General features: G+C 41.2%; 1 protein-coding gene across 1 annotated transcript; it reads right to left on the reverse strand.

The window, feature by feature from the left end:
* Nucleotides 1-3762: 3762 nt before the first annotated feature.
* Nucleotides 3763-9024, reverse strand: slc39a7 (solute carrier family 39 member 7). The gene is made up of 8 exons (XM_043234116.1): nt 8867-9024; nt 7308-7735; nt 6002-6170; nt 5679-5768; nt 5424-5546; nt 5047-5169; nt 4760-4956; nt 3763-4452 (listed from the first exon to the last, which is right to left on the reverse strand). The coding sequence occupies exons 2-8, from the start codon at nt 7728-7730 to the stop codon at nt 4198-4200; spliced, it is 1380 nt and encodes a 459-aa protein (XP_043090051.1). The 5' UTR covers nt 7731-7735; nt 8867-9024; the 3' UTR covers nt 3763-4197.
* Nucleotides 9025-11026: the final 2002 nt, after the last annotated feature.

Consider the following 11026-nt stretch of genomic DNA (forward strand, 5'->3'; position numbering starts at 1 on the left):
CTGCTGCTGTCAGAGCTTCACGACGGAGATCTCGATGGAGATCTAACAGCACAGAGCTGTACGTCAACATAGGAGAACACCCTGACCGCTGACCGCTCAGACGAGCTGTGACTTCTACTAACAATCTCTAAGTCATATCAACCCAGTCCAGACCTGGCCCAGTCTGACCAGCAGACCTTCTCTCTTGTGAAGCTGTGATGCAATACTCGACTGTTTCTTCATGAGTGTTTGATGAAACTCTGGGCAGAAGCGCTTCAAGGGCTTTCTCTTCTTCCCTTTTCTTTCTCTCCCTGCACCACGCTTTCTTTCACAAGACGGCTGAGCCAATACACTCAACACCAATGTGTCAGTCTTTCTGCCTGGTCTCATGGCATAAACGTACCTGGGTGCACTTTTAGCGAGACACAAAATACGCATAAAAAACGTATCACTGCAGTTTACAAAAGAAATGAACACTAGAGGCAGTAAAATGGTCATCTTTAATTCCTTTTTTATACTAATCTGCAGAGATTTGATGAATTACTTGATGAATATCATGTGACTTCAAAACAGTATTAACATGCTGGGAGATTTGAACGTTATCATCATGTCCAGCTTCATATCTATGAGTTTTCATAGACACTAAGTTTCTTTGGTAGATCACGGAGTACAGAGATGCTTTTGAGAGGCAAGGAGCTCCGGTTCAATCCTGGGTAACTACTCTTCAACAAAACAGTTTAGATCTGAGGAAGATGAAATGACATGGTTGTGTTTTAGTGCCACTTAGTGGACATTTCTCTTTGAAACCGCAGCAAAACACGCAGTAAGGCACGTAAAAACAGTGCTTCACAAAAAGTGCACAGAGGTACGTATTTTTATGAGACCAAGTTTCAAGGTTCTTTCTTCTTTTCATGTACACAGCATAATATGCTGCAAATCATTTTTATGGACATTAGAAACATTTATTTAGCAAGGACACATTACATTAATCAAGTGACATTTTTTTTTTATAATTTTATTTCAAATAAAAACTGTTCAAAACATATTCACAATATAACAGTTTTTCACTGTATTTTTGATCAAATAAAAGCAGTCTTTTTCTATGCAATCTTTTTTCCAGCACTTTAGATACAGTTGAAAGAAAACAGTCTGACTCTGTGGTATAATGAAAACACTCGCACCCTAAAGAGAGCAGCTCGGAAAATGGAGCGCAGGTGGAGAAAAAGTATTTTGTATTGCCTGGCGGGAAAGTATCCAATCATACAGAAAAATTCTAAATGTGATTATTTTTAGTTTCTTTTAGAAAAAAACCCCAAAATGTATTTAATACTGTGACTAAATTAACAAATGACTTCCAGAAGTCATAGATCCTATTTTGACCATTATTAATTCATCATTGTCATTAGGACATGTTCCCAAAACCTTCAAACTGGCTGTAGTTAAGCCTCTCATTAAGAAACCACATCTTGATCCCAAAGACTTAGTAAATTACAGACCAATCTCTAATCTCCCTTTCTGTCAAAGATACTAAAAAAAGGTAGTATCCTCAAAACTATATTCATTCAGAAAAATGGTGTCTGTGAGGATTTCCAATCAGGTTTTAGACCATATCATAGTACTGAGACTGCTCTCATTAGAGTTACTAATGACCTGCTTTTATCATCAGATCGTGGTTTTATCTCGTTATTAGTGCTATTAGATCTAAGCGCAGCATTCGATACTATCGATCACAACATTCTCTTGAAGATGTTGGCATTAGAGGAAGCACCTTAGCATGGTTTAAATCATATCTATCTGACTGCTATCAGTTTGTAGCATTAAATGAGGAGGTGTCATATGTATCACAAGTGAAATATGGAGTTCCTCAAGGCTCAGTGCTAGGACCGTTACTTTTCAACCTATACATATAAAAAACTGGATGATGAGTAACTTCTTAATGATAAATTCAGAAAAAAATGGAGGTGCTAATTATTGGACCTAAAAACCTGTGATGCAATACTCGACTGTTTCTTCATGAGTGTTTGATGAAACTCAGGGCAGAAGCCCTTCAAGGGCTTTCTCTTCTTCCCTTTTCTTTCTCTCCCTGCACCACGCTTTCTTTCACAAGATGGCTGAGCCAATACACTCAACACCAATATGTCAGTCTTTCTGCCTGGTCTCATGGCATAAACGTACCTGGGTGCACTTTTTAGCGAGACACAAAATATGCATAAAAAACGTATCACTTAATCTTAAAAATATATCTAAATTACGACCTATGCTTTCAACCTCTAATGCAGAAATGTTAATTCATGTGTTTATGACCTCGAGGTTAGATTATTGTAATGCTTTATTGGGTGGTTGTTCTGCACGCTTAATAAACAAACTTCAGCTAGTCCAAAACACAGCAGCTAGAGTCCTTACTAGAACTAGGAAGTATGATCACATTAGCCCAGTTCTGTCAACACTGCACTGGCTCCCTATCAAACATCGGATAGATTTTAAAATCTTTTTTACCTATAAATATATAATTACCTATAAAGCCCTGAATAATTTAACTCCTCAATACTTGAGCGAACCGGGAACTCCTCATAAAAGGGGGATGTACTCGTTACATTGTAAAAAGAATGGCATCTACGCTAATATTAGTCTTGTTTCTTTCTTATTCTGTTTCTCAGTTTGTATCCAGATCAGATACGCCTGTAGAAAATCACAGGTCCAAACAGAGGTTTTTTATTTTATATGTGCAACCTGAATTCTAAAAATTTTGGGAGGTTTTTTTAAAAATGTAAAAAAGAAGAGTTTTGGTGTTTGAGTTTGGTCATTCTTGCCTGATATAGGTTCCCAGCTGTTGAAAAGTTTGTGGTTGTCTTTTTGTTTTTCCCTTTAATGATTTCAGCATACATAGTGCCTTCCAAAACATGCAGGTTGCCTCCAGAGATGCTGCTCTGAATCCTTCGATGATGTCGGAACGTTGGTTTTAAAGTATTTTTACATTTTTTTTTTACACTCTGTCAGACTGCCCATCTTTACTTCCGACAGATTGGGAGTCTCTTTTATAGCTGATCATGTTCCAGACCTGATGTCAACTAACTAAATTAGATGCTAGATGTTCTCCCAGCAGAATCTTTAAAAAATGTCTTCCTTTTTTCAGCAATTTTTTTGCCCCCGTGCCAACTTTTTTGAAACCTTTTGAAAGGCACTGAATTTGAACCAAGCTCATTTAGTGAATAAAAGTGCAGTTTAAACATTCGTTATCTAGGTTCTACTGTGAACAAAATATTGGCTCATGTGATTGGAACGTCTTTTAGTTTCTCATTTCATTCAGATGACCAAAAAAACCCCCAATGTGCCAGTATCTTCAGAATTCAGGCTGTATGTGTCATTTTTCATTTAAAGAAGAGAGTGATTTAGGGAGTTTTCTCTCCTTGGATGCCAAAGTGACTCATCATCACTCATCACGAGGAATAAGCTTTCCCAGATTCTGAATTACAATTCTTTTATTGAACTGAAACTGAAAAACATTGCCTCCAACTGTTTGTAAAAAGATGCTTGGCTTGCACTCAATGGGAATGTTAAAAAGTTCACATTACAGGCAAAGATTTAAAACACAAGAAAAGATTCAAAAACATCTGCATGAATATGGTTACAGGCAAAGAAAACACTAAATATCGTGTGCTTGCACCTTCTAAAGAACCACCACCAATAACAGATTCCTCTGGAGACTCATGGGAAGTGTGTGTGAGAGTGAAAGTGTGCGAGTCTCTGAGTAACAGCAGAGGAATCAAAGAAAGCACACACTGCTTAAGAAAGAATCACGTTAGCCTTTATTAACGAACAGCAAAATCAAAGGACGTAATCATGTAACATAACTGATATTTCTAGAAAAGCGGTCTACCGATGAGACACGAGCGCTCCAGCAAACACAGATGATGCATGTTGGGAATGTAATGGTCAAATCTCTCCGAGCCCGATCCTGCAGATCCTGTCCTCATCAGTACTCAGAAGAGCAAGGGGTTTCTAGCTGCTGGTCCCTGGGAAGGTTCCTGTGCCTAAAACAATTAAGTGATCCATTCGTGTCGGACTGGAGGGCAGCTCAGTAACCTCTGCATCATTGATTCAGTTTTTGGTTTCTGTGGTCATAGCTTTGATTCATCGCAACATGCGCTTGGTCTCTGGAGGTCAGGTGAGCCTGCGCTCGTTTAGAGCTCTTCTCTCACACACGGCTCGGGGCAGGCCTCACTCGTACTCGGCGATCAACACCATCATGCCTACGCCGAACAGCAGGGCCAGGATCTCCAGCAGCGACTGGCCGAGGCTGGAGCGGCCCACCAGCAGCTCCGGGAGCACGGTGACGGTGGCGATGTAGACGAAGCCCCCGGCGGTGAAGGGCAGGATCCAGGCCGTGGCCGCGGCTCCCACCCCTTCGGCCAGCAGAGAGCAGGCGGTCCCGGCCAGAGCGCCCAGAGCGGTCAGCAGCTGCAGACACATGGCCTAAACAGAACGGAGCCGGTGTCACCTTCACTTCGGATTTATTTTGTGCATTTTAGTCAAGGGTCCTCTCTAATCGGTGTCTTTAGCCTATGGAACATATTTTCTGCCTCATTCTGGGACTACATCAGATCACAAATACAACTATTTGACTGGTAATTTTAAAAAAAAAAAAATACAAATAAAAAATAAACGTAGCTAAGTCGAATACTTGAATGCTCTATTTCTGCATTGATGCAAATCATTTCGAGCCCTCTAGAAAACAATTCAGGATAAAGAAGAAACTCTGTGAGGGCTTTACAGCTCTTACCTTCCTCTTGGTGCAGCCGGACTGGACCAGAATGGCGAAGTCTCCGATCTCGTGTGGCACCTCGTGCAGGAGGATGGTGATGGTGGTGACGGCACCCACCGCCGGGCCGACCAGGAACGAGGCTCCGATTGCAAGCCCGTCCGTGAAGTTGTGTGTGAAATCAGCAGCCAGGTTCAGATAGCCCGACACTTTAATATCTGCAGACACACACAGCGTTCCTGTCAGAGACAACGACCCCACACACACACACACACACACACACCTCCAACACCACAGCCCCTTCATACCAGAAGACTTCTCCACGCTTTTCTTCACAGGCTTCTTAGAGTCAGAGTTTTTCTCTTTGCCTCCCTTCTTCTCTCGTTTCTTAGCATCATCCTCTTCATCGCTGTCTTTCACCTTTGGAGCAGCTGAAAACATGACAAAAATGGTCTTTACTGCAATTGGAAACAACGTCCAGATCATGTACACTGCTTCACTCAGTGAGCTACTGGGCTTTTTACTGCAACAACTTAGAATAAACAGTTCAGAAAATACCATACGTACAAAATGATGTGAATTTATTTAGTAACGAACTCTTCATGGGGTTTCAGAAAGGGACATCATTTTCGTTATGTTAAGCCATCCAAGTCTTCATACCCAGGCTTCCCTTTAAGACTCTTACCGTGAGAGTGAGCGTGAGAGTGACCTCCCTTCAATAGACGAACAAACTTCTCGACCACCAGAAATGCAACGATGCCCGCAAGCACCCACAATCCCACAGACATCATGTGACCATGAGCTGCACCTGCCACAGAAACCAAGCTCTCACTGACTCTTCAGGAATAATAAACAGCATCTTACAATAACCTGTGTGTTCCACTCCGGACGAATTAGAACTTTGGTTACAAAAATGTTCAGAGATTGAACAATAACCTACCGTGTGAGTGACCGTGTGACTCCTCACTAGCGTGTGAGTGATCATGTGACTCGCTGCCTTCGTGCGATTGGCCGTGATGAGAATGAGGCTCTGTGTTGAAATCGATGGGTGAAGATAGACTGGTTAGTATGGGAGAACAGCTTTTCATATGAATAACATACGCACCATCAAATCTAGACATGGATTTATAGAGATCATACAATACACGATTCAGAAAACAATCTAGAATTACACGGCCGGTCTCATCTGGCTCTAAGTAAAAGACTTGAGCACACTATATATTTACATCATTCGTGACAGACCTCTCTGGGGCGCTCACTCACCCAGCGCATGAGGGATGAGGTGCAGGAAGGCGTCTCCGAGCAGACCTCCGGAAGCGAAGCTCAGGAGCACTTTGAGCAGGTTCTGGTGCTGGTCCGTGTTCGACTGCACCGGGATGAGGAAGAGGATGAGGAAGGGAGCGGCGCTGATGAGCAGAGTCGCTCCGATCGCCTGCAAGCGGGAGAAAGAGAGAAAGAGGAAAACTCAAAGTCCTGTTTCAGCCGGAGTTGAGGAGGCACAAATTAAAAAAACTGAAATACAAACCTGTACATATAATCACACATTAAAATAAAGTAAAACTCATAAAAAGGCATCTCTCACTTCAACTTGCTCGCTCCCAGCATTGGATTGTGGGAAATAGTGCTAAAAGGTAGTGAACGGATGTAGGGAACGAAGTCGTTCACTCAGAACTTGGAAAGCACTACAAAATGGCTGACACCCACAATAGTTCACTATATAGTGGACAGGGAGTGGTTTCAGGAACAGCACTTGCTATCCAGCACACTATTATTATCGCTTGCCTTTTTCATTTTATTTTACAGAACAGTAAAATGACAATACCCTCAGACAGAACAGACGAGTTGTGGATGAGTAACAGAAGAATGAGGATCTAGCAAAGGATGGGAGTGTTTTTGCTTAGCCTATAATTTTAATTAATTCGTGAACGCACAGGATTCATATTTGAATCGAATTTGGCAGCATAATATTTACAAGTCCATATCACAATTTGAACTGTTCTTCTTTTGTAAAAAAAAACAAAGCGTTCTACAAACAGCAACTAACATTCTAGGAAGCAAGAACTAACGATAAGACTTTATTTTGAGGTTACATCTATTAGTTGCTGAAGAGATGAGCATGACTATCACATGCGGTACAGCGTTTCCCACAGAGAGGAGCTGTTGTCATGGTGGAGATTAGGTTTCCCTGGAAACGCTCTGTGATATAACAGTGGTATAAAAACACCCAAATCAGGTTTCGATTTTAAAAAGTACAGCGCTCACATTTATTCAACAAAGTCTTATGAGGGGCCGCCACAAATAAATCACTGTATGGGAAACACCGTGATCTATATCGTGCAGCTCTAGTTCTTGAAATGTTAGGAAAACTTTCCTGGCTAACCAAAACCAAAACATAAAAATAATGTTCTGGGAACCAAAAATTATTAGCTGGGAATGTGCTACAAATTGAGCAGTTAGCAAATGATTTATAAGTAACTTATGACTGTGTTAAGTATTAACATTTGACAGAATTCCCTGAATCTGAAGTTACTGTAATACGGTGACAATCTCGTCCATCACGCTGTTTTACCTGCATCCAGAGCTCCACCATGTTCCGCTTCCCTGCTTCTGCATCTCTTTTCTGTCGCTCTGCTCCATGATCGTGTGAGTGTCCGTGACCGTGTCCGTGACCGTGTCCGTGACCGTGTCCGTGATCGTGTCCGTGATCGTGTCCGTGATCGTGTCCGTGATCGTGTCCGTGATCGTGACCGTGATCGTGACCGTGATCGTGTCCGTGCTCATGCCCATGATACTCCTCTTCAGCCTGGGGCAGGTTGGCTTCAGCGCTCCATTTGCTGGCCCCATGGTGCATCTTGACCCCTCCATGCGAGTGTCCATGGCAGCCGCCGTCTCCGTGAGAGTGTCCGTGATGATGGTGTGAGTGAGCGAGCGTCTGCTGACACACTGCCATCCCGACAGCCATCAGCAACAGTGCTCTGATGAAGCTCCCCATGCCTGCTGTACTCAAACACAATAATCGTCATCAGTGCTATAACAGAAGCATGGGTGCACTGACTCGGCTCACGCTTAAAGGAATAGTTCACCCAAAAAATTTCAATTCCAGCATATTTTACTCACCCCAAAGCCATCCTAGGTGTATGTGACTTATGAGTGTTTATGAGTTTCTCCTTCGTCTGGGCCGTTTGCCAGAAGTCAGGTATTTAGGTTATAATTTGAAAAGTAGAGGGCATGTGATAACCCCCAACGGTGTATAGGTTAGTTTTATTTGTAGTACTTGCAGATATATCCGCTTTACAGAGCTTCAAAAGAATGGCCACTATCCACAAGCATTATCAAGCTTAGAAGATACATAAAAAAAAAAACTATACATCTAAGTTGCCTTTGGGGTCAGTAAAATATGGCGTAATTTTTATTTTTGGGTCAACTATTCCTGTTTTCATGTTTATGCACTTTATTGTGTGAATCCTCTTGATGTTTATGCTGCTTTTTAACGGCAGAACATGCAGGGCAACAGGAGAAACCCAGAAAAACGGCAACAATATAGAAAAGAGCTTTAGAGTAGCATAGCATTTCACATTAGCAGCAAACAAGCTTGAACTAATAAAACTGGCAGGTTTTTGTAGCAGAAGATTTCATAGTTTCATGAACTATGGATGAATGAATATTGACACCGAGAACTGATAATCAGAACAACATCCTGCTGTAAAGCGGACGTGACGACAGCAGAGAGGAAATCACACCTAACCATCAATAAAACCCATTTCATTTAGGTCTGCGATTTATGAGCTCATTAAGAGCAGTTCCCCAAAAATAAGGTTAAGTGTTCTGGGGCAGAACTTAACGTGAAGCGAGACTCACTTCCTAACAATGTTTCACCTCAGCTTCCAGCTTCTGTTAAATCACAGGAAACGGCTCTGAAATGCCTCCGAAACCCGCAGTATCAAACGACGGAAGCTTAACCTGGTCCAGCGATCTTAAACCAGGTCTAAACCACACTTGGTAGCCCAGCAAAGCAGATAAAGCTGTTCGCTGAGGATGCTCTGCTGCATCGGACACCGAGTCCGTGTGTTTGAACAGGATCAGCGCTTCTCTGCTAATACAGAAAACACACGATCGTCGCGTACATACCTGCTGCTGTGTACACGACTCCTGTAACGATACAATCCGCAAACACTCCGATAGCGCTTATTGTGCGCAGCCGGTAAGATACAGACCAGCAGATGCTGCGCACTCTCGAAACGACGTGGCATTTAGTCAACGAACTGAACTCCCGCGAGACTTCAGATCTGCGCGTACAAAACACCGAAAACAACGAAATAACGCGAGATTACAGTCACACGTCAAGCCGGATGCGAATGCTGTACGTTAACTACTTGAACCTATTTGTTAAAACTGTTTATTATTACTGTTATTTTGAAGGTGCCTTTCTGTCATTGTACATTGGAATAGTGATTCATTTTAGCGATGTTTTTTAAGGAAACGACTGCAGTAAACTGACTGGGCGGGAAAGTCGTGCTGTTTAATGAGAGACATTGCGTTATTCCCGCTGCAGGGGGCGCACGTGACCTTCACACAGAGTTTCTGCCTGCGACTAAAAACAAACATGACTTTATTTCTTGACATATTTTTATTTCACATATGACTTTATTTATCATGATTGCGACTTTACAGCAGATTTTATATCTGTGACCTTGAATCATAAATTGCAAAATAAATAGAAATTTATACATAATCGGGAGGCTGAGTAAATAAGCTTTCTATTGATGTTTGTTAGGATTTGTCTATATTTGGGTGAGAAACTACTTTTTAAAAATCTGAAAAAAAAAATTAAATATTGAGAAAACTGTCAAAATTGCGTCCAAATGAAATTCTTATCAATACACATCACTAATCAAAAATGATGTTTTGATATGCAGTGCCTATACTACTAAAATTTTTCCCTGCACCACATACACCATTATGAAAACAGAAGTCACAACTTTGTATATTTGTTTAAAATAAAAATGAAATAGGTGCATTGCATAAATATTCAGCCTCTTAAACTGCTTTAAATTACTTTCTTCCATATCAGTCTACGCTCCATACACCATAATGCCATAGCAAATTACAGGCTTTTAACATTGTTGCAAATGTATGAAACACAAAACACTTACATGATTTCATTGCAAAAATATTCATACCCCTATCTAGTACAGTTAAAGTTCCACGAAATCATGTAGCCTTCATTATCCATAATGGAAGAGGTTTGAAACAACCAGGACTTTATCTAGATCTAGCCTCCTGACAAACTGAGCAACTGATGGAGAAGGGCTTTGGTTACCATTGTGACCAAGAACCTGATGGTCACTCTGGTTGAGCTCCATGATCACATGTGAAGATAGAAGAAATCTACAGAAGTACAAACATCACTGCAACACTGATCCTCTCCTCAGTTAAGACTCTTGGAAACAGACTTGGAATGTGTGAAGAAGCACCTAAAGTACCCTCAGACTCTGAGAAACAAGATTCCTTGGACTGATGAAAATCAATTCTAAGCATCATGTTTGAAGGAAACCAGCCTTGTGCTTTAGAGCTGTTTTTCAGCGGCAAGGACTGACAGAACAAAATACAGAGCTAGTCTTAAAGAAAACCAACCCAGTCCAGAGCATTCAGAAAGGTTCACCTTCTAACAGACAATGACCCTAAATACACGCAAGAGTGAATGACCTCGAGCGGCCTGTCCTTGAGGAGAAGAGTGGAAGATAAAGGACAAATCACTGATGAACATCAAACAAAGATGCTTAAGCTGTGTTAACAAAAAATGAAGGGAGGCTTCTGAATAATTTTGCACTGTAGGAACTGTATCTTTGTTCGAGAATCTGTATCTTTGTTAACTTGAGAATCATATTTTATGATCTAATAATGTTTCTTGGCATAAAAGAAATATTAGTAATGCTGACCCGTTGTTGAGCAGTTCAGATGCAAAGGCCTCTAAGAGCCATATGATATTTTCTTCTGAAATGAGCGTTTACAGGCAGTTACAGGCTTTTGCATCTGAACTCTTCAAATAGACTGGTGCTGTTTGACTGGTTTTGTGAATTAAATAAATGGTCTGTAGTACTTTGGAGACATTAACCTGTTTTTACAACATTTGATCTAACCATTGCTTAGTAGTTGATATGCTAATGAGTTGCGCAGGGGAAAAAAATTTAACAAGCAACTAAAATGTCATCACTGACTGCCATAGTATCGTTTTCTTTCTATGGAACTTAATGATGACCAAAAACAGCTTGAAAATCTTCCTTGTGT

This window comes from Puntigrus tetrazona, unplaced genomic scaffold (genome assembly GCF_018831695.1).
Source record: "Puntigrus tetrazona isolate hp1 unplaced genomic scaffold, ASM1883169v1 S000001062, whole genome shotgun sequence".
Classification (NCBI taxonomy): domain Eukaryota; kingdom Metazoa; phylum Chordata; class Actinopteri; order Cypriniformes; family Cyprinidae; genus Puntigrus; species Puntigrus tetrazona.